Genomic DNA, 25,110 nt, shown 5'->3' with positions numbered 1-25,110 from the left:
ATTCTCCGGTGTGCGAAAGTCCTTTTCCTCTTACGTGCTTCTAACCCTGGAATAAGTGCAGGGCCCCGATAAGGTGAAACATTATATTGCACTAGAAATATGGACTTAGTTACATTTGAAGCCACACGGACTCGTGCGTTGCGCAGCAGCAGCTGTGATCACTCAGCTGCTGCTACGCGATTAATGAAAACTCTGACAGACGCAGACTTCTTTCCACGTTGGTCACAGTGATTCAACTATTTTCATACTATGTCCAACGTAAAGTCACAGTTTGATCCACTACAGAGTGAAACAAGCTGTTATATGCAGATGAGGATGGAACACAAACTGTTCCCACACATATTTTAATGAGGCTCAGCTCAGGTCGCTTTAAACAATTTATATTTAAAACCGTGTATTATGGAAGCCAATAGTTCTGTTTCACTGCAAACATCCCTCTGTATTAAAGCAGGACGCTGGGTTCAGCAGGACTCAGACAGAATACTGCGGCCGATCCTCAGTCACACTGCAGTAATCTGATCAATGATCTGATCATATCAACCTGTTATATTGTTTATCAATGAAGGTGTTTCAAATTAAAAGTGAACTTTATTATTTTCATGGATTTCAATTACATTTACAAGCGTTGGGAAAACTCCAGGTTCCGTGACATCACCGCCTCCTTTCCTTCAGCCCAGCTTCATTCACAGACTACGCGGTTTTGCTCTACTTACGCGCAGTGGGCGTGTCAGCAGCCTGAACCGGAGAATATGCGTAGGAGAGAAAAAAGCGCTTAAGTCCAGACGGGAGAATACATCAGTAACAGATTCAGTTGACTACAATTTTAATGTAATTTAGTTCAAAGGATAGGTTTGTGGATCCAATCATACACACACATTCATTCATCTGCAATTTTTTACGAGTGTACGACTGTTTCTGGATTCAGATGTATCCTTGTTTCACATTGTTTTTCACGCAAGTCTTTGTACATCAGGCCCCTGTTCTATTTTTTTTTTTTTTTTTTAAGTCATGCAGTTCATTTTGTCCTGCAAAGGGAGTTTAGAGTATAAATTGGTAGCTTTTATCACAGCAGGAGCCACAAACTAAGCAATGCCACACTCTCCACATTCATGTCAGCATTTAGAATAACTGATGAGCATTGGTTTATTTGCATTTCTCTTGTCATTAAGTGTGTTTTTGGAGTCTTTGAAACCATTTATTATAGTTTTTAACCAAATGTGTGTATTTTTGTCGTAAAATGTATTGTTTATAAAGTTTTTTTTTTGTTTTTTTCCTCATCTTCTGTCAAATGAACTACTTGAACTTGGGGGTTTTACAAATTTAGACCAAGGGCCGCATTTGGCCTGCTATGAAATGCATATTGCACAGGAAAATATATAGATTTATGTTTTAAAAACAATTATATTGTGGTGAGCACTTAGGGACTATTCTCTCACCCAAGGGGTTGATGGGTAGGAGGTGTGGTTTTACGCCATTGGCGCGCTTTGTATCCTTATTCGTGTGATGCTGCTGAAAGAATTAAAGCTGTACTAACCTCCACCTGAGTCGTTCCTTCATCTTGCCACAATATGTGTGTTTATACAGCTATTTTTGAAAAACTAAATTTGAATTGTCGAGCTCCAACAAAAAAGTTTTTTTTGTTGCTTAAAACTTTTCTTCTGCCACATGGGTTGAGCAGTAAAGTTTTGTATTTTTGAATAATAAATTTTATCTTTTTTTTTTTTTTAAAGAAACATGCAAAGATCAATAACATGGAAGCAGAAAGAAAGTGGAAGATTATGCCAAGGAAAAATGTCAAGGTGAAAGAATGGATAGGAAGGGTTTTGTTCAAGCAGATAAAAGTGCTTCTAAATATCTTTTAAGCATCCAGCTCCTAAGAGATGAGATTGCTACTCTCAAGCCTAAGTAATGGTTTTGTACATTCTTCTTGATGTTATCTAATACTCTGGGCTTTTGAAAGACCAGACAAAAGGCTTACAGCTTTGAACAGCCGACTATCATAATTACAAGTAATGACTGGCTTTATGCTAGCTCTGGAGGATGGGTGTCTCTTCTGATTTCAAACCGTGCTCTCTCCGGTGTATACCTGTTATACGGAAATATAAAAACCTGTCTTCTTTAATTGTAAGAAGAGCATCTACCAGTAGGAGAATGATTTCCCTGAAGCCAAAGTGAACTGTACGGTCAAGCTCTAAGTGGTGAAACTATAATAGCTTTTCAGAGTTGCTTTAAACAATTTATAACTTTTAGATAATATTTGTCAGTCACATAAAAAATATGTTGTTCATTTTCTCCAATCCATCACTATTGTACTAATCTTCTTCTCTGGTGAGCGTACGCATTTACTACACCCACCTTTCTAGTGAGCAGTAACAGATTAATACTCACATTATTGTAATTGAGTTGCTTTTATGTGTACTTTTTGGAGTATATTTCTGAATCAGTTATTTAACATGTAATTAAGTTTTTGGTTTTTTTTGTTGTTTTTTTTAAACAAAGTATTTTGTTACATTTCTACACCCAACAGTTAATGAGGAAAATATTATTATTCAACTGATCAATGGACAATAGATGAAATTACATTAGATTAGATTAGACTTTATTAATCTCCAGGGAAGGCTCCGTCAGAGAAATCACATTTCCATACTTAGAGCCTGATCATTTTTTTTTTTTCATTTTGAATAAATAGATATTGTCATTTTCCATATAGCCAAAATGGAAAACTTGATGTATCTTTAATCTTGATATATTGCCCACCAAAGAATGCTCTTAAGTCAGTATTTTGGCCAACATATTGTGTTGGCCTAAAGTTGATCAATTTCACTCATGCAGACCTCACTTCAATCAGGTTTTTATAACAGATTAATTTGTTTCTGAGATTTATTTAAATTCAATTCAACTTTATTTATATTGTGCAAAATACAACAATAGTCATCTGGAAGCGCTAACAAAATATGAAGAAAAAAAACAGAAAATCCACATGAACATTCATCAGCTACAGTGGGGAGAAAAAAAACTCCTTTTTAATGTAAATGTATGAATGTTAACATAATTTTACCAAACATTTATCCCCAATATAATCAGCATATTTTCTGACTTGATCTGCGTATTGGAGGTGATTTTATTTGCTAAGACAACAAAGGGGGAAAGAAGTCCAAATAATGAGAGTTTGTACTCTTATACGGTGTGCGCTGGCAGAATAAAAAACAAAGCCAAAGGATGTGAAGTGAAAATATCATTTATCAGCTTGTGGTTTGATGCTGACTGCAGCGTAATAGGATGAGAGGCGGATGAATTATCACTGAGAGCCCAGTGTTAAGGTGAAAGGACCTCCAGAGGCTGTTTGATGTCTGCTGAATCCTCCATCATGTTATTGTGTCCACACAGAGCTCTTAAAATCAGATCACTGTTGATTTTTTTAATGCCGATTGTTCTCATTTTATCTGATTATTGCCCGACACTGTCGTATGGTCTCAATGACTTCCTTTATTTAATCTTTAATCTTTAATCTTTATCCATCTGTGCATTTTCATTTTGACTACTTTTCACTTTACATCCATAATATTCCCAACATTTGCATTATTATCCCTTGTATAGTTTTGTGAACTTTCTGCAAAGAAGAGTTTGTGTGGAAATACACTCACACTATAACTCTCCCTCCCATCTAAACCATGTTGAATTACGCCAATTTTTTCTTACCCAAACTTTACAGTGTGTTCAGTTTACTAATCGAATTTACTTCCTCTGTTTTCTTGGCTACGTTTTGTGCAGTTGATTCACACCATCAGTGTGGTAGACAAAGATGAGCCACAGACTGGACATCGGTTTATCTTCACCCTGGCCCCCGAGGCCTCCAGCAATCGACACTTCACCCTATGGGACGTCAAGGGTGAGAATACGCAACGTGTTTGTTAGCTAAGGGCATGTCGAAGCAGTCGTTGACGACGTGATCAGTGTTTCTGTTCTATGAATGTTTTATAAATGTGTAAATCAATCCATCTTTTTTTCTTTGTTAGTGGGTATGTTTTGTCTTCTTGTTCTGGACCATAATAAGGAACATTTTTTAACCAACGTTTATTTATTTATTTGTCTATCAGTCTGTTAGCAGGATTACATCAAAAATATTTAACAGATTTTGACAACATTTTATCCAAAAACCAGACATAGGCAACTGGCAACACCGGAGACCACATGCGGCCCTTGGTTTAATTGTAATTCATGAAGTTGGAAGTTGTATGAAGCTCCACATAATACGACTGCAAAATGCACAAAATGTCAAGAAAGTACACAAAGTAACAACAAAAACACAAATAGATTAAAACAATACAATAAAATGATTAATAAAACACGCAACAAAGTAATACTAAACAACTACTTAAGCACACAAAATGACTACAAAAACAACAACATCAGGATCAGGATCAGCTTTATTGACCAGGTACAGTTTAGAACAATACGAGGAATTTGACTTGGGAGTTGCAGTGAAAGAAGACACATCAACACACCGGAGCAGCCATTTGCGGCGCCCACATATTTAGGTGAAAAAGGGATCAACAACAGGAGGAGAGGAGGGGTGAGGGGAAAAAAAAACTGCCAGTTTGAAACTGATTTCCCTAAACAGAGAAAGCAGTGTGAAACCAGGCAAAAAAACCGCCTCCGCAAACATAAATGTAAGCATGACACAGTCAAACAACTCGAGACAAGGCATGTGGGAAGGGTTGGGTGGGAGGTTGGCTGGGGGAGGGGGTCAGGAGGGAAGAACAGCAGGATTCCAGCCATTTGGGGACATGGGCGTGCTGCCAATGGGCGCTGCAACCACGCCTCCATGCAGCTGCGGATGGGAGGTGGGGAAAGATGGCCAACGAGGCATTTGAAGTTGAAGACCTGTAGCTGCGTTACTGACAACCAGATGACGTGTGGAAAAGTTCAGCAACAACATTTCCAGGTGGGAATGTAGGGAAGGAGCGGGGGGAGGGAGTGGGGGTAAGAGCCGCCATCTGCAGAAACTTCCTGGTGATAAGAGTTGAAACAACCTTGGCTTTAGCCTTGGCTGGCTGGGGAGCCGAAAGGGAGATAAGCAATGTGATTTGATACAGGCTATGTCAAATTCCAATAGCCTTCTGTCCTGGGTCTCTCTGCTGTAATCCAATGAGTGGCCTAGTTTCCACTTCCAAGCCGGGTCTCCAACTTCTCCCAGTTGTTATCCATAACTCGTAGACGATCTTGCTTGCTTTTGATATCGATCAACACATGAGTCTGAGTGTTCAAAGCCCTGCTACATCCTTCAGAAATCACTGGCAGCTTTTCCAAAACAGTCGCCAGCGTAGTACGGACTTTTCGATAGATTAGGAAGCCACCAGCTCCGATCAGCAGCATGCCTACTATCATTATTCCAATCATGTAGATGTCCTGCACATCTTCCACGGAAAGGATGGACAGACACACAACTCGCCACTTGTTCCAAGGGTCAAGTGTGTATCCAGCCGCAAACGTCCCGCTTGGACATGCGGGTTCACCACCCCCGGTTCTTTTCGTTGAAAAAATCTGATCGATAGCACTGAGAGACCAACTAATTAGTTCCATTATTCCGGTTTTGGATGAGTTACAGAGAGAGGCTCTTGTTAGGCTCACAAGACCAGACAAAGCAGCAGCTGGGAGAGAGATAAGAATGGAAGGGAGGGAGAAACAGAGAGTGCGACTGTCCTCGTCGAGAAGCAAGAAGAAGGTTGGTTTTTGGTTCTCGGTTCATAATAAACAGACCTTTGTGAAATTTGACTGTTATCTTGCGTCTGTTCCTTAAAGGCTCACTGTGTAACTTTTGGCCACTAGGGGCACTAGACCTGTAACTTTCACATCAAGTGCCCCCTAGTGGCCACAAGCGCTGCAGCACTGTCGCAAAAATCATCAAACAGTCAGTCGGGCCAGCCTCCCTTGTCTTTTGATTGTGTGTGCAGACAGTTGACCTGTAACTTCAGGATAAGGATTGGCTCTAAGGGCTGGGCCGGTCGGGCTGAGGTGCGAAGCGGGGCTGGGCTCACGCCGCAACTGGAGGAGCAGCCGCCGCCCTCCTCTTCCCTGCTGCCGGACGCCCAGCACTCAGCCCTCCTTTGGCGAGGCGAGCCGGTGTCCGGCGCCAAGTGGAAGGCGGAGCGAAGGAGGGGGCTGGGTCTCGGCGGCGTCTTTTTAGCCTTCTCAGAAGCAGTTTTAAACTTTTTTGCTTGCCTCGGCCATGACCAGAAGTCGATCAGGTGGAAATATACTAGCAAAAGCCTCAGCCCAATGAGTATATCCGAGCTTGTGGTCACGTGACTGCCGTAAAGTGATACATTCTCCAGGTCACATGACCTGGCCAAAGACGGTCCGTCTCTCCAAACTTACATGGGCGGTATTTCAAGAGGAAAGCCTTGCTCGGAGCATTGAAGCGCTGTATATTGGCCCGAGGAATTATTTAAAATAACTCATATGGGTCAACTCTTTAGGTCAAAAAGTCTGCAGTGTACCTTTAACTACCCCACTGGGTTTTATCTGGATCGAATCTGAATTGAGCATTTTATCACAATTTTTGCGAAAGCATGGTGTGCACATACATTTGGACTCACTGTATTGTTATTCATGGGAATAGAATTTTCTTCTCAGCCTTTAAAATGTGAATAATCATGGAACTTCGATCAGGATCACTGATCCAGAAAACTGCCAATATCTGGCAAAGAGGATTTTTAGCGGTTTACGTGGTCTGAATGCTCTTGTTGGCACTGTCATCATTTAGTAACGTACACGATGGTGTAGTGTCGATATTAACATTCATGCAGTGACATCCAGAGTGGCAGAAACAGACACGCAGGCGAATGACAATTGATTTTTATATATGATTACAAATCAGTCGTTTAAAGCTGCTATTAGAGTGTGATTGTGAGTTACAAAGACACAACTCTTGTTAATTGCATATTACTATATTATTTGCTTGTGCTTGTGGATGAATGCCAGAGAAGTAAAAAAGTACTGATGTATCCTACTCAAGTAGAAGTACTGTTACTTGATAAAAAAAATTGTACTCAAGTACAAGTACAAAGCAAGGCAAGGCAAATGTAGGTATAAGCTCATCTCATTTAATACACAAGGCAACTCGATGTGCTTTACATGATCAAAAAGTGCATCAGAAAACATTCGACAGCTAAAAAATTAATACTAACATTAAAATCAGCAGGAAACACATCAAAAATCATCATACAATTGAGTCATACAAGAAATACTCAAGTACAAGTAAAATGTAGCTCAATTGAATAGTACTCAAATAAGTTACTAGTTACGTTTATTTTTGGTAATAAATCTTGCCACGGTTCCCTTGCACACAGTAAACTCTTTTATAAACTTAAAAAGGAAGAGAATAAATCATGCACAATTGGAATTTCATTTATTTTCCACAAAGTAAAAGGCTTGTCAAAATGTACAATTCTTTTTAAAATAAAATGACTTAAATTTGAAATAAGTATAACTACATTTATGACCTCTAAAACAGTGCCATGCCACATGTGCCATGTGGGAAACGACAAAATAGGTAAAAACCACAACATAAACCGAAGAATGTGGCTGGGTGTTGATCAGAAATGGCACGACTAAGGACGTATGGATTATGTTCAATGTTTATGAAGGGACCATGAAACGTAAATACATTTAAAAAAATCACAAAAAATAATAATTTACTCAGTAACAGTTGGGTGTAGAAATGTAATTAATTACTTATTTTTAAAAGTAAAATTACTGGTTTAAAAATATACTCAAAAAAATAGAAGTACCCATAAAAGCAACTGAATTACAGTAACGTGAGTACTTGTAATCCATTACTTTTACCGCTGTCATGTGCAGGGTTCCATATTCTCCCTGAGATTGTATGCATTGTATCCTGAGTACCAGTAGTTCTACATGGAATAAAAAGCTACAAGAGCCAGATGCGATCAAAGGTCAACACAAAAGACCGTAATTCACTGATTTATTTGTTGCTTTTTAAACTGGGTTACTGATGAATTTTACAAATTGTCTTCAAGTTCTTTTTCCTTTGTGCACTTTTTGATTTCATTCTTCTTTTTTCATAATCTCTGCCTAAATGTTTCCCTTTTAATCATGTAAAGCACATCGAGTTACCCTGTGTACGTATTACATTGTACAAATATATTTGCTATGCCTTGCGAGGGAAGCTAATGCAGTTTTAAAGTCAAAAGGACAAACTCAGGGGTGTAACATAAACAGTAATATGAAAATTGTTCTACATGTGCCAGAGGAACTCCAAAGTGACATGGATAACAGTGATAAATGTTCCAGGAGATGGATTACTTGCTATCCTTAGTGCTAGTCTATCCACAAAGCCACTCCGACTCTATTTGTCAAAGTCTCGTCCTATAGTCTGTGTTACATTTATCTATGTCCCTGGCACAGGGCTTGTATGTATAAATATCACTGACGTTTAATTTTCCGTCAGAGCTCTCAAGCTCACTTTCCCTCCAACGTTTGCTTGGCTCAGGCTAAAAAAACTAAAAAAGAAACGAGATATATGTTGATAAAATAAAAGCTGGTAATTTTCCAAATGAAAATGTTTGACCCTGAGGTAAACTCCAGCTTTGAGGCGTTCATCTTTTGCATTCAAAGAACAATAATTTGTCGTTTTTTTTTTTATTTTATTATCACAGTTGCAAGAGCACTTTGCTATTTCAAAGTTTACTTTTAGAAGTTAATATCTTGGCGTGAACCCCGTGCAACCTGGTTTAAGCATGCCGAGGTGTAAAGAGTACTGATATATCGTACTCAAGTTGAAGTACTCTTACTTGATTAAAATTCGACTCGAGTACAAGTAATTCATACATAAAATACTCAAGTAGAACTAAAAAGCTGCTCAATTAAATAGTACTCAAATTAGAAGTTACAAGTTACTTTCACCCCCCACCTTTATATTTAGTAATACATTTTGCCACGGTTCCCTTGCATACCGTCAACATGTCTATGTATAAACTTAAAAAAGGAAGAGACCAAATCTTGCACAATTGGAACTTAATTTATTTTTCCACAAAGGCATCTGTATCAAAATGTACAATTATATATATATATATATATTTATTTATTTATTTTTTTACTTCTTTTAAAACGTACTTAAGCAACAACTAGATTTACTGACTTAGAAATATAAGTATATGTACCCACAAAAGCAACTCAATTACAGTAATGTGCATATTTGTAATCCATTACTTTCACCTCTGGAAACAGGGATGCTTTTACTTGAAATATTATATCAGTGTTGTGTAATTTTGTGTCTTACCTTCCTCCCTGACCCCCAACCTCCCGACAACCTTTATCCTTCTCCCCACCCAGACAACACGGCCGGCATCCGTACCCAGCGGTCAGGCTTTAACCGTCATGAGCAGAACGTGTACCTCCTGCCTATCCTCGTGGTCGACAACGGGCCTCCCTCCCTGAGCTCCACGAGCACGCTGACCATTCATGTTTGTGGCTGTGACACAGGTTAGAGCGACTGTTGGAAGAACACTATTACTAACATTATCATCACTGTCACCTTGGGTGTTAGCGGCATCCCCAGTCGAAAAGGTCATCTATGTGCTGTTGTTTTGGTTAGCAGATAATACTTATTGGTTCAAGTTTGTATGGAAAATTCTCAGAATGCATTTACTGAAAAGATGTTTACTGGAGAGAAAAAAAAACTTCCTTCCCATTGCTGACAAAACCTTGCATCTTCACAAACATCTTCATACCTTTCACAACCAAAGAGACTTCCTTGGCGTGTTAAATGTGTTGATTGAAGTCTTGTTTTTTCTTTTACAACACAGAAGGAACCATCCAGTCCTGCAATGCCACAGCCTATGTAATGAGTGCGGCTCTCAGCCCCGGGGCACTTATAGCTCTACTGGTGTGCATGCTCATCCTCATAGGTAAGCAGAAAGAAACTTCATGTATTTATGTATGGATAGCTGTGTCATGTATAAATGGATGGATGGATGATGGGTGGTGAAAATTCATGTGTAGCTGGGTTTCCATTACTCTTGGAAATGCGCAAAATCTAAAAAGCGCAATAAAAACTGGTAATGAAAGTACCTGAATTTGTAAAGAAACACTCAAATGTCTCTGAAAAGTTTTTACGCTTTCACGAGGAGCAATTTCAGACGTTATGGAAACACTAGATGTGTTTCCATTACAGATTTTCGCGAAATAAAAGCGATATTTCTAAATGACGACAAAGTATAATTGCGTTTTGAATGTGTTTCCATTGAACGTTGTTTTGGACAGGAGCCTCGTAGGAAGATATACGCTCAGAACCTCCTTATAACACTCCATTCCTTTGTTGTTTCACATCTAATGTGGCAGTAATCATTTTTAAGTGTTTTGCTAAGAAACGTCTCGGTCTCCTCTTGAAAGAGTAAAAAAATTTTTCCGAAATTCAGGTGTTTCCGTTTCCATTACCATTACGCTATTAAGATTTTGCGCATTTCCAAGGATAATGGAAACACAGCTACGCAGCAAATACATGTCGCAGAGCGTGATGTACCTGGTGCGGTACATGTGGACAGAAGAGGAGACGAGACATTTCAAAGGAATACGGAGTGTTATGAGGAGGTTTAGAGCGTCCGTCTTCCTGCAGCGAAATCTCGCGAGATGAGATCACAAGGCTCCTGACCAAAACAACCTTAAATGGAAACACGTTCAGAGTGCAATTGAATTTTGTCAACATGTATAAATATCGCTTTTATTTTGCGAAAATCTGTAATAGAATCACAGCTAGTGTTGCCTTTTTTTTTAGATAACTTCTAAGTTCATCTACTCAGAGACCTGATGGTAATGCACCTCAAGATCACACTTATCGTATAAATAAAAATAAAATCAATGAAACTGCTTGTCTTTTTAATGGATCGATACCAAATAGGTATCCATATTTTATGAATGACATTGTACACACGGAATAACTAAGTCAGACAAAAGCAACAGGCAGCCCGGGGGCCACATGCGGCCCTCGGTCTAATTTTGTGCGGCCTGCAAAACAAAATTGTAATTCATGAAGTTGGAAGTTACTGTATATGAAGAACAACATCATACAAAAAACTTCAGTGACACAGAAAAAGACAGCAGAATTTACTAAATGTCAAGAAAAGTACAAAAAGTAACAACAAAAACACAAAAAGATTAAAAAAAAAAAATACACAAAAAGATTAAAAAAAAAAAAAATACACAAAAATATTGTGACAACAGAGATACACTAAACAACCACTTAAATTTACAAAATGACTACAGAAACAACAACATATACAAAAGGACTTCAAATAACAACAAAAACATGAAATATTTAACAAAAATACACATAATGACTTGGAAAAACACACAAAAAGTCAACAAAAATGTGCCAAATTGATAAGAAAATCTACAAAATGAATTCAAATTTCCAAGTTTATAATAATGCTCAGATTGGTCATTCTTCTAAATGCTGACATGAATGTTGATCATGCGGCCCTTGGATCAGAGAATCATATTTTCTGTGGCCCTCGCAGTGATAGAAGTTGCCCATCTCTGATCTTAGGTACAGCTTTCTACAAGAGGAACTTTCTATTGCTTTTTATAGTGTTTGTTCCTACTTCCAAAAAATATTTTTTGTCTGTTTTAAACAGTAAAACTCAAACGATTCCTGCTTCTTGTGAATGATATCGAGTCACTTTGATCTGTTGCACACAGACACAGATGGAACAGATACGGGTGAAATGGAGCGAGGGGGATTAGAGAGCGCAGAGAGGCAGCAGAAGCTATCAGCACTTTCATCCATCTACAGCAGCTGGCTTTAAATAACCATTTTTTTCCCAGACATTCTTGTTTTTTTTATTTTTTTATTCACAGACACGTACAAACATAAACACGCATGCCTAAGCGCACCCACTCCGAAGACCACGAATGTTTACTGTCGCATTTGAAAATTTTATGAGTTAGGCTATTGCTCTCTGCTTGCCTTGTCGTACTTTGCATCCTTTGGTGGCAGCGACTATGCTGACAGTCCCGACTCATGCATTTGCACATTTTACATTGAGCGGGAAGTGACTTATCGATAATGGGACACTCCACATCTTCAACTGTGACCAACAGGCCTATCTATTTCTTTTAAGAGCTTTCCTAATGAGAGTTCTTAAATCTGTCTCCATTAGCCACACATCAACTGCTGAAACCATCAAAAGCAAAGCATCATTTATTCATCATCATTTTAAAAGCCTCAACAAAAATCTAAGGCAACCTCTCATGGCAAAAAAAAACTGGTTATTCATTATTTTCATTTTAACTTCAGTGGAAGGATAAAAAAAATCTTAAATGATTTTAATAATTTCTTTAATTGTGATTTGAATGCAAAATTGTATCAAAGACAACGCACAAATTACAGCTAATGGCCATCATTGCTAATTAAGTGATTGCCAAGAAATGGTTTAAACTTGCTCAATTCATCCCTAAAGCAAACATTTCTGTCTTGTATTGGTACAAATTGGTTCCACTTCTGGACCAACCATCACCTGTTGATAGCAAACTGTGACCAAAATCCAGAATAATCTTCAAATAATGAAGTATATGAAATAAAAAAGAGTAATTCTATGCAAGATATTTATCATAATAACTTAACTGTTGTAGGTTTTGCTGAAAACACTCAAACAGGCTCAGTAATTGTGATTTAGTAATTGGGAACGCGATTGTAATTGACTTTCTGAGGATAAAAAAGAATTGTAGTTCCACTGCAATTGAAAAAATGTTGATCACTTTAATCGTAATTGAAAACCTAATTGTAACTGAAAAAATGTAATTGACCCCAACCCTGTTGTGCACTAAACAAAATGAAGGACCAAAGTACTGCCATCTGAGTTGCTGCATTAATCAAATCACCTTTATTAAAAGCATATGGATATTTTTCTGGCCACACAAATGCCTGCTACGCGCTGAAAATAGGGCTGCGAGCCCCTTTCTTGGTTCTGACCTTTACCCTCAGAGCTCTAGAGATACAGATCAAGGGGGTTGGATGTGTTTTCTCAACAATCCGAGTGTAAATTACAATTCACGTTAAGGCTTGTCAGGTCTTGCCTGCACAAACACTGCTCTGCTCTCTCACTCTTACACACACAGAAACACACACCTAGCGACTACCTAAATGGCTAGTCGGCAACAGTCTTTCATCCTCTCTAGAGGCTGGACCACCTTCATTACACCAATTGGTGGATGATGAGAAAAATGAAAACAATCCCTACCTAATTACCTTACAAACAAACAGTCTCTCCATTAGTTCATTTAGAGGCCCTGATGTGATGAATCAATTCCACCGTGTTGCCGCATCTGCATGCATTGATTCCATTTAGCTTCCATCTGCTTCTGGTGAACCTCCACATTGAGGGGCGGACATTAGGCATTGCCCGAGGGTAAATTATCTGACTTGTCAGGAACGCTTATCGCAACATCTGTACACAAGGGAGACGGCTTTGAATGTTAAGGAGTCGGGTACATGAGCTAATAACAACATGTGATTCCTTACACGTTGTTGAACTAGCATCTCCTATTAAGCATTGTAATCTGTTTCAGAGATGGGTATCTTCTGTCAGAGCGGAGCCCACAAAAATGGGATTGTCTGATCCGAGCGCCACATTATCAACATTTACAGTATGTTAGCATTTAAAAAATGACCAATCTGAGCATTAATACAGGAAAGAACAAAGGGTTTTCTCTTTGTAGTTCTTTTGTGTGGGTTTTCTTTGTGTTTTTTAATTTATATGGTCTATTTTCTTGTCAGAATTGTGACCTTTTTCTGTGTTTTTGTTACATTTTTTGTGTTATTGTTGTCTTTTTGTGTATTTTTCTGTCAGTTTATGCAATTTTGTTGGCATTGTGTGTCTATGAAGTCCTTTTGTATATGTTGTTGTTTTTGTGGTCATTTTGTGTTTAAGTGGTTGTCTAGTGTGTCTTTGTTATCATTTTGACTACTTTTGTTGACATTTTGTGCATTTTGCTGTCGTTTTCTGTGCTTCTGGAGTGTTGTGTCTTATGTTGGGCTTCATATAACTTCTAAATTCATTAATTACAATTTTGCTTTGGGGGCCGCACAAAATTAGACCGAGGGACGAATATGGCTCCCGCGCTGCCAGTCTGATCTATTTGATCAAGCTATGTCAATCGCATGAAATGTAAAATTAATAAGCACCTGTTTTCAAGGTAAATGCTTTATTCAGATGTGTTGTTATTGAATAGTCTTTGTTTTGAGATAATAATGACTAACGAATGAAACAGCTGACTTGGATTTATCAGTGAGTTTATAGTGTAAAGTTTTCTACTTCTATTACTCTTCTCATTAATGTGAATTTGGAGTAATTGCCTAAGGACTTCTTTAGTATGCATGGCAGTGTGTGCCACAGTTTACCACAAACCATGAGTGGTTTTCTACGACCCTTCAGCAATTAACTTTCTTCATTCATCGAGGAATAGAATAAATACAATGGTTATTGACTGCGCTTCCCCAGTGGAACCCATGCAAACAATATGAGAGAAGAAATACATGTCTGTATTATCAGTGAGAGATAAAGCGTTGATTTCTCATTTATGGCGATGCATGTGCAAAGTGTTTTTAATTGTCTATTCCAGATGTTTAGGCATAAAAACTTAATGGATAGTTTTTTGTGTGAATGTTAAAGTGCAAAGCGCTGAGAGATTCGTAACTATTTCACGGGTGGTTGGATATTGTCTTGTTTTGTTGAGAAATGAGAAGAAAAAATAATAATTTGTGCCTGGAATAACGGACAATTTGAGGCCTAACATTCCTTAAACCAATCTTAACAACTTATACATGCTTTATTCGTCTGTTCAACTAATATTAGAGAATAGCAGCACCAAACACCCACCAAGGCTCACAAAGATCAGGCAAGTGTGAAAATATGAAAATAAGTAGCAGGGAGCATTTTCTGGTCCTCTGGTATTAACAGAAACAGGGTTCTATATGCTGCATACATTACATTATATTCATATAAACGATGTCAGAGAACAGCTGGGAACACAGATGCTGTGGCTGTTTGAAATACTTGTAGACATGGGCAGAGCCATAAGGGGATTTACCAGCACTCTTAAAGAGATCAAAACACCCTTGACTTGAATTTCACCCTCTAACACATTTTTTAGAAGGAGAAACATTAGTAGTAGATATAAGATTTTCACATCTCAATGTATAACGATAGATCTTGCAAGCTGGAGATTATGTGCTTGAAGAAAAAGATTGAAACAGGTTGAAATTGCTGTTTGAATGTTTGTTTTCGTCTCACTGTAAATTGGAGTATTGTACGTTTTGCACATTGCATTGTGGAATGTGGGCTACATGTAGAGGCATAAGCAGAGAGAGCGGTCAGCATGACCCCCTGGAACAGAAGCACAGACGTTAGATGCCAACAGAAGACACTGTTTAATTAGAAGAGGAAGAGCTGGGGTGGGGGTGGGTTGCATGGCGTTTGAGGACGAACCGTGCGGAAGTAGGCGTGTTGTCGTAGTTTTAATGGGAAGCATGGAACATGATCAGCCTGATGGCTACCTGAATTTGGGGACTGTCAGCTGATGGGGCTGGACTAGCTTGACTTCCATGCCTGCCTGAACTAACGCGATGCTCAATTTGTGGCAAAAGTTGATGGATATTTATTTTGGGGCTTTGACCAAGAGATCTGAACTCGGCTGAAATTGAATGTCTCGAAAAGTGAGGTTTTATCACAGGCAATTCTGGGAACAAACTAGAACAAAAATGGCGTCAAGCGAATCACTGTCCTCCTTGTTCACAGAAGTAAAAACACTTCTATGCATCCCTCTACAGGACACCACATCCCATAATACTATGCACAAAACGTTGTTGACAATGTCAGTAAGAGAGTGTTTCACTTTCAAGCAGCAATTTCAACCTTTTTCATTGACTACACTTGACACTACATGTTTTGTGTAATATTAGACCATTTTTTTTATGTAATTAAATAAAGCGCAAACTTCCTCTTTAAATACATCCTTGACTTGGGGTCTGACAACCTCAGGTGAATGTGTGTGGTCCAGGCAGTCAAGATCCTGGAAATCAGCATTTTTGTTTCAATATAAAAAGGCTTTTAAGGGTTCCACCATCACTTGTAGGTAGGAATGCATGCTTATACATTCAGGACTTAAACATGAGTGTCTTGTACACAAAGGGTTCTGAAGCTGATCTAGTTTGATTGTGAAACTGTGTGATCGTATCTCCTATTTACAATGCATGAATGGGTGTTTGGGTGACTTGAGAGCATCTAACACTTTGTGCTACCTTAGACAGCACAAACCCCTAATATAATAAATTGTCTTTTTTATCTCTGTGAGCTTGTAGGCATTTGTTTTATAGACGAGGCTCGTGTTTCAGAAGATACACGGTGGTGTGCGCCTTGTGGTTAATGATCTATCTAAATGTCCCCTCACTAGCAACAGCTACACAGTGTGTCTCCAAAAAAGGGTGAAAAGGACACAGCATTTATATTAAAAAAACAAAACAAACAAACAATAGATTTCTTGTCAAGCTGAACAAAACAGTGACAGTTGTAGCCATACACTTGTTATTTATGGCACAAAGAAATGTTTGATAGAAAATGAAAGTTTACTTTTTAAAAATGAAAATCAGAAATGTGTATGCCTACTATAGTTTACTGTTGAGAAAAAAATATTTAAAAACAACCAAATGAATGGTTATTTGATTTTTCATTTTAAAATCTAATAATTTAGAATTAAATTTAGGGAATTTTAATTTCTTTCATTTTTACTTTCCTACATTTCCTTTCCTTTTTTAGAAACAGAAAATACAAATTAACTGGTTAAGTTTTGTTTTTATCCATACTTGATCCTGATGGCGAAAAATGCCTTGACTTTCCATCTTCATTTCAGCATTTTTAAATTAAAAAAAGAAAAAGAAAACTTTTACTATTATTATTATTATTTTTTTAATGACTTTTCCTGAATGGAAAATCAAATGACCGAAATATTCACTGAACAAATCAGGAGTCTCTTTTTATTCTATTTTTTATTTAGTTTTATTTTTCTGGCCAGCAGCATCTTTAATGCTGACATAAACCATCTCTAAGGACGAGAGTAAATTTCATTTCAGCAAAAAAACCTACACTTATCCCGTAACAAAGACCTTATGAATGCATTTAATCAATGTATCAAATCCCAAACTTTTATTTGTTAGCCTCCTTCAAATAGATTACCTTCAGGACAAACATTTTCCAACACTATTATCCACTAACAGAAGCCACACTATATAATTCATGAGTGTAAATTACTGAATTGATAATATTGAAGCTGAAAATACTAATTTATTGGTGAATATACTGTCTATGGTCATATAATCCCATGTTTTATCTTATTATCTCAATATACTATGTTTGATTAAAAAGTAGCATTTTCCACCATGAGATAAATTGACGATTGATACACAGGAGTCTGAAACATATCTGATGAAACACTACAAATAGATTGCAGATTACTCTTACGGGGAGTAATGAGGGCATTGGCTCTCAATGAGTGAGGCTGGTCTAATCACATAATATGTGGGAGTGGGAGGTAATTTAAATAACTGGACTGAAAGAAATTAAAGCTGCATTGATTTATCAATCCATACAAGCATTTGTTTTCTCTCATTTCATTAACTTATAACAAGATTAATCGGAAATGATTCCATGCTTAGATGAGCACTTTCCTCGTGACTACCTTAATTTTCTATGTTTAAGCACCACAGTGCCTTGCTTTCACTTTACTTGAATCAGAATCAGAATCAGAAATGTTTTTAATGGCCATGTACAGTTTTAAGGACAGTACAAGGAATTTGTCTTGGTAGTTGGTGCACAAAACAAACAAAAAAAATAAAAATGAAAAAAAAATAAAGAAAAAAAACAAAGAACAACCCAGAAACAATAATAATAATAATAATGATAAATATAAAGGATGAGGGATAAATAAAGGATAGATAGAGAATAAAGGATAAATAGGAGAAATATATATACAGTGCAGCAGATAATGTCATCATGGAGGTGGTGATCGGGTGGGGGGGGGTTCAGTGGGTGACTTGGGGTGTGTTCATGTGGATGGTGGCAGAGGGAAAGAAGCTGTTTTTGTGTCTGGAGGTTCTGGTCCTGATGGACCGAAACCTTCTTCCAGAAGGGAGAGATTGAAACAGTTTATGACCGGGGTGGGAGGGGTCGGCCACAATCTTTCCTGCACGCCTCAAAATCCTGGAGGCGTACAGGTCCTGGAGGGAGGGCAGATTGCAGCCGATGACCTTCTCTGCAGAGTGGATGATACGCTGCAGTCTGGCCTTGTCCTTGGCCGTAGCTGCAGCGTACCAGATGGTGATGGAGGAGCAGAGGATGGACTGGATGATGGAGCTGTAGAAGTTCACCATCATCTTTGTTGGCAGACTGAACTTCTTCAGCTGCCGCAGGAAGTACATCCTCTGCTGAGCTTTTTTGATGAGGGAGCTGATGTTCAGCTCCCACTTGAGGTCCTGAGTGATGATGGTCCCCAGGAAGCAGAAGTACTCCACAGAGCTCACTGTAGAGTCTCCCAGGGTGAGGGGGGTGAGGGGGGCTGGGTTCTTCCTGAAGTCTGCTATCATCTCCACTGTCTTTAAAGCGTTGAGCTCCAGGTTGTTCTGGCTGCACCAGGACACCAGCCGGTCTGTCTCCCACCTGTAGTCAGACTCGTCTCCATCAGAGATGAGACCGATGATGGTCGTGTCGTCTGCAAACTTCAGGAGTTTGTATTGAAATACAGATTGGCTTCTGCTAGTCTGGTTAAGTCATTTTTTCCCCAGGCAAGGCTATCAGAATTGGGGTAAAATAATAATTAAAACAAAAAAAAATCCTCATGAATTCAAAATGTAAAACGTGATATTATGACGTCTTCTGCTGAGATTGAATCTACATAAAAATGAGTTAGAACAATTTATGAAATTTACTTGTTGAACCATCATGAGTAGTTTGATGGACTAACACAGTGTTTCTCAAATGGGGGTATGTGTACCCCCTAGGGGTATGCAATGGCACTACAGGGGGTACTTTATTTATTTGTATTTGATTAAAGAAAATATTATGTATTAATTTAAGAAAAACTGAAGGATATAATTTTTACATTTCCTGAAAAATACGCAAGTGAGGATGCATGTGCTGGCGCGCCTCGCACTGCATTATCTTAGCATTAGTATTAGCTCATATTAGCATGAGCCTTGGCTAGCATTAGCATTGGCTAGCATTAGCATCAGCTAGCATTTGCATGGTGTAGCAATGGCATTTATCTAGCATTAGCATCAGCCTAACCTTAGCATTAGCTGAGCATTCGCCTCGTGTTAGCAGTAACCTAGCATTAACTGAAAATTAGCAACAAGATTGAAAAAGTTGAAATAGGCTAAAAAGTTTGAAAAAATGTTTTAAATGGGTTGAAAAGGTTAAACAAAAATTAAAAAAGGCTGAAATGAGTTGAAATTGTTGAAGGTAGTAGCTGAACTTGTTAAAGGTTGAATAGTCAGAATCGGTTGAAGAATGGCTGGGTATGAAGAGCTTGAAATTTCCAATAGGAATGAACCGTAAATAAAAAAGTAATAAGTCAAAAAGTTTAAAAGTTACAAATTATAAAAGCAATGGCATAATTCTCGGGAACTTTCTAAATTTTTCGATAGCGTATTTATCATAATCAATTAATGAGGATGCCTTCTGCATTCTCACGAATGACTGCAATCATTTTGACACAAAAAACAAGGTCAGTCTCGGTCACACTAGGCCTGAGATGATAGAAAATTATTAGGAATATTTCTTTAGTTTTTTATTCCAGAGGCACAATTCTGCTTATTTACAAAGTTAGATTATTTAAAATGTATGTTATCACTCATTCATTCCACCATTATGCTCTATAGCTGTTTTTTTCATAGTATTCTGAGCAAAATGTTGCATTTGGACAAAGGTGGTACTTGGATTCAGAATTAAGAGAAAGGAAGTACTCAAAACAATAAAATATTCAAAATACATTCATCACAAAAGCTATTCTGATATCATTAGTAGTGTCTATTGCTACAGCAATATAGAAGAAAGAGCTAAGAATAGTGCTTATGCGTAAAATGGCCACTCCCTCATTTACCCAGCTCTTATTGGCCAGGGTTAAAGCCCACCCCCATAGTGTTTGATTTCACCCATTTCACAGGCTCTCAGCTTTGTAACGCTGTGTCAATCATTCTGATTGGTCAAAGCATTGCTAAATAAGAGCCCTGCGTAACTCCACCAAAGAGTGGAACCAAAAACAGCATTGCGCATGGCACCGCAAAGAGCTGAATGAAAATGCATATTGTGTTTATTTCAAGCCAAGTTGCAACAGCTAGTGGTCAAACTTAAGACTACTATTGATTGGAATCAATTTCACTGACTTATTACAGTTACAAATCTGTTTCCAAACTTGTGGAAAACTTTAGCACAGTTGTGGCAAAGTGGGCTTCCGCCTGAACTTTTTTGTACAAAAACGTGTATCTTTGGCTTAATGTTTGTTATTATGACGAAACTTGCTGAAGTTGATGTCTTTATATTAGTTCAATTATTTCTGCTTTTATAGCCTTTGATAATGATAATTGGCTTTACAGTATATTTGATGTAAATCGCTTGGTTTTTTTTGGGCGGACGACAGATTTCTGTATTTAAAACATGATTATTGTCACTCATTATCATATATTTCCAAAATTTCACATTATCTGTCACCATTAAGTGTCCTATTTCTATCTGAATTTTTTTTTTAGCCATGTAATTTATGTAGAAGCTTAGAAAAAATGTTATTTGTTATGAGTATGGGATTTTTGGAGAAAAGTGGGTGGGGCTTAAGAGGTTAAAAAGTAATATCTTGTTGTTTTTCTTGTTCGTCTTCTTTCCCTGTCAGTTCTTGTGTTGCTCATCCTAACCCTGAAACGCCACAGGAAGGGCCAGAGAATGACCGAAGACGAGGAGGACATGAGGGATAACGTCATCAAGTACAATGATGAGGGCGGAGGAGAGCAGGACACACAGGCCTATGACATCAGTGCCCTGAGGAACCTCTATGACTTCCCAGAGGCCAAGAGCTGTGACTCTGGGCCGGACATCCACTCACTGCCCCAGTGGGTGCCGGCCAGCAGAGTGGGCGGAGTCTCCGAAGGAGCTACAGCAGCCTCCGCAGACTTTTCCCTTTTTAAAGGTTACATACGAAAGAAGGTGGAGCAGGCCGACGCTGACCTGACAGTGCCGCCTTATGACTCCTTCCAGACATACGCCTTCGAGGGCACCAGTTCACCTGCACTTTCACTCAGTTCCATCCACACGCTGTCCACCACCTCAGAGCAGGATTTTTCTTACTTGAGCAACTGGGGGCCGCGCTTTAGGCAGCTGGCAGGTTACTATGCTCCAGGAAAACCTGAGGAGGAAGGATCCTAGCACATCTCCTCTGCACACTGACCTTTTTTGTTCCCTTTCTCTCCTTTTACCAATGTTTCCTCTGCTCCCCTCTGGCATTAAATAAGATCATCAGATCTGGCACTGTATATTTATAAAAGAGTGAGTACCTCACTCAAAAAACATCATTCTTAGAGGTTGGACTTACTTGATTTCTTTCTTTCTTTCTTTTGTATAGTTACGAGTTTTCTAATTTGATCTCCCATGTTTCGATAAGAGTATAAGTAACGTACAATACTGTCATATTGGTGTTAAGAAGGATTTTGTTTCTCTCATAAAACATATTATGCTTAGATTATCCACCTTATTCCTAGCAGTGCTACTTTATGTTTGGCTGTGGACATAATATTTTTGGCGTTTAATCATCAATTACGGTTGTATAGTATGTCTGCCAATTACAATTACAAAGTCAATTATCTCAACTCAATTACAATTCAGTTACGATTACAACAGCAACATTTTTGTCCAATTACTATTAGAATTATAATATTGTAATTAATTACAATTTTAATTGACTGCAATCCTAATTATAGCTATGTGATCAGTGTTGTATTTGATCCTAAGACACTAAGTTTGTAGATTTTGGAAGATATTGAAACAGTTTTAATTGGAAGTAAACCCCCAAAAACGTTGATGTTTATTTGTTTAATTTTGTAGACATAAAGCTGACAAATAGAAAAAGAAACCAGGTGTTGAGATGGACTAAAAGCACTGCAAGAAGTTTGTCAGGTGTGACAGTAGTTGTCATTTATGACGCAAACCAAGCCTAACATTTCACCGTGAGTGGATCTGTGGCAACAGTCAACAAAGGAATGGGATTTTATCTGTTAGCTTTTGCCACTCTCTATGGAGAGAATAACAAAGCTTTCTTGTTTAAGGTCAGAAAAGTAAAGCTTTCTTGATCAATTACTTCCCAAAAAAAAAAAATATAGTGAACTATACTAAAACTTTTTTAAATATGTGGTAAATGTTGAGTTACAGCAAATCATGTAGTAACTGACGAAATAATCTTGGGTGCTGGGAATGAGGTGGATAAGATTGAATTAAATGATTAACCTATCAATATCACACCAAGGCTTTCAAAGAGATGTGTATGTATTTTCGAGGGAAATATTTATGCATTTATATGTTTTTATGTATTTATTTATTTATTTATTTGTAGTTATATTTTTACTACACATACTTTACTAAACTAGAGTGAGGAAAAGACGATAACATTAATCGTGAAGAAAAAAAAAAAAGAATTGGAAACAAATGGATGGCACTGTTTAAGGACTTCACAAAAGACATTCTACAAAATATTTGTATTTATTTTGTATGAACATGTTTGCTAAAAAAAAAAAAAAAAAAAAGAAAGAGAGAGAAGAAGAAGAAGAAAAAAAACAAACAAAACAGGAAAATGACATGGTTGAAAAATAGTGTGGAGGAGCTTCAGAGGAAAAAAAAAAAAAGAAAAGCTGACTGAGACTGACTTCTGCTCCCGAGGACAGTGTGTGGTAACATTTTCCTGTTTTTATCCTCCCTCCAGCCATTTTTAAGGCAATTATGGCACAAACAACAGCGGTGACTAAGGACTCAAATAAAAGGAGCGTTTTTATGAAGTTGGCTGATTGCCAGGCTTGTACCACAGTGGGCAAATCATTCCAGTTTTGTTTGTGTGTGAATGTGTGAAATATTTTTAAAATTGTTTTTTTTATTCTGAGAAGTGTGCTCTTTCTTTTTGATATTTTTTATTCCATCGCGGGAGGAGGAAGAAACTCGTATCAAAAAGGAAGAGATTTAATGGGTAACGCGTGATTAAAAAGCGAGCCGTGTCCACATGTAACCCACAATGTTGATTTCAATCTACAAATGTATGAACATGTGTTAAAACTATAAATACAAATAAATATTTAATTTTTTGGGTTAAAGCCCTACATCTCAGTGTGTGTTACAAACTAAATTACTCAGTGGATTGGTTTTGTCAATGAGATCACAGAGACAAATTAAATAGAGCATTGGTGTTACTAATTATTGTTTGCTGAAGCTGTCCTTTGAATTATGAATAATTGTTTAGATAGCTTTTGTTTACAGCGGGATAGATTCGGAGCATTGTCATGGGTGGAAACAAACAGACCATATGACAGGCCCCAACAAAACAAAGTCTCTCCTCTCAGCACGTCTCCCTTCTGGCTGCCTTCTGCCAAACCACAGTAATTGTTGCAGTCACTGGAGGATGCGGAGGCATATAAAGTAGCTTTCATCCTGATGATCTGCTGATAAAATGGCCAGTCAAATGGAGTCTGTCAATCCCATTCAATTTGCTTATAAAAAAAACAAGTTTCAAGAAGCATCTATTTTTGAATTCAGTATTAGATATTTGTAGCCAAAGTGACAATGAACTTGTTTTATATGTTGTATGTCCACCCCACCTCAGCAAAATGCAAAGTTGAGTTGTTATGCTGATTTGTCACAAACCCAAAGTGGCAGCAGTTTAAACAGAACTGCTGCTGTGACACTCTGTTTCTGTCTTTTGCACAGAGTAGATCTCAAATTACCAGTAAAACTATAGTCTTCCAGTCTTTCAGAAGGGAGACAACCAGCCAATAATCTGTCTCTCCACAACATGAAAGCTTGTGTCAGGCATCATAGAAACATCCTTACCCAATATAGACTTTGTTACGGCAAATTTGCGGTTGACCTCATTTGGAGACATGATTTATTGCTCTGGTTGAATGATGGAGTCCAGGCGAGGCATTGATGATTTTATAAAAAAGATTTATTATAAAATAAAATAAAAAGGAGTAAAAAAGAAGCTTCCATCCTGAAAGAATGAAAGGCAAAAGGCTCGTGGCAGAGCAAAAAGGCAAGACCCGCTCTAACTAACAGTTTCACAGCTTAAGCTTTTATACAGATAACAGAAAAGTTCCACCCTGAGGTGAGGAGAAGGAGGGAGTCAGATGCCCAACAGTGGAAACATTTGAGGATGATGAAGACGTGTATATTATGAGGAAGATTGGGCGCCACTCTTATCTATCCTTGATAGTGTGTGCGTTCGTGTATATCTGCATGTGAGTTTGAGTTTTGGCCTTCAGCAGAGACTCTGTGTTGCACTGAGTACAATACGATCTGTACTGTTTAATCTAACATGATTCAGCTGTTCAAAAGTGCAAAGAGTAATGGAGTCATCATGTATTAAAACATGACGAATTGTACACATGAACATACAGTACATTTGACGATATGATGATGAATATAAAAATTGCCATAACAACTTGAAGTTCCTAAATCCTGTTGGGACAAACCAACAAAGGTGTTTCTTTTTGTTTTTTTTGATCATGAATTTATTTATTTATTTTTTTTTTAGCTTGTCTGCACATGCTGTCAAAGGTCAACACTACAAGAAGTGCAATCATTATGAGACAACAATGCATGTTTTGTTATTGTAATGAAATACATTTATTTATTTTATTGCTTAATTGTGACCATCACCAGCCCTCCTTAAGGAAAGGTAAGAAACATTTTATTATAGGGAGGATGTAAAAAGGGAGAGCAGTGTTACACCTAGGTGGAGGGGGGGGAGCAGGGGGGAGAGACTCAAGGCAGGAATTAGAAAGGGTGGGGAAGA

At 37.9% G+C, this 25,110-nt stretch overlaps 1 protein-coding gene across 1 annotated transcript in view; it reads left to right on the top strand.

Moving 5' to 3' along the window:
* The window catches only part of cdh22 (cadherin 22), a 230,293-nt gene extending 206,984 nt beyond the window's left edge, over nucleotides 1-23,309 (top strand). Inside the window, exons 10-13 of the mRNA XM_028447030.1 lie at nucleotides 3,772-3,889; nucleotides 9,358-9,507; nucleotides 9,831-9,932; nucleotides 20,956-23,309. Of these exons, the coding sequence (XP_028302831.1) occupies nucleotides 3,772-3,889; nucleotides 9,358-9,507; nucleotides 9,831-9,932; nucleotides 20,956-21,485 (900 nt within the window). The 3' untranslated portion in view covers nucleotides 21,486-23,309. The remainder of the gene's footprint in view (nucleotides 1-3,771; nucleotides 3,890-9,357; nucleotides 9,508-9,830; nucleotides 9,933-20,955) is intronic.
* The last annotated feature ends 1,801 nt before the right edge of the window (nucleotides 23,310-25,110 follow it).

Source organism: Gouania willdenowi, chromosome 5 (genome assembly GCF_900634775.1).
Source record: "Gouania willdenowi chromosome 5, fGouWil2.1, whole genome shotgun sequence".
Taxonomy (NCBI): domain Eukaryota; kingdom Metazoa; phylum Chordata; class Actinopteri; order Blenniiformes; family Gobiesocidae; genus Gouania; species Gouania willdenowi.
This window is presented reverse-complemented; position numbering and strand designations above follow the sequence as displayed.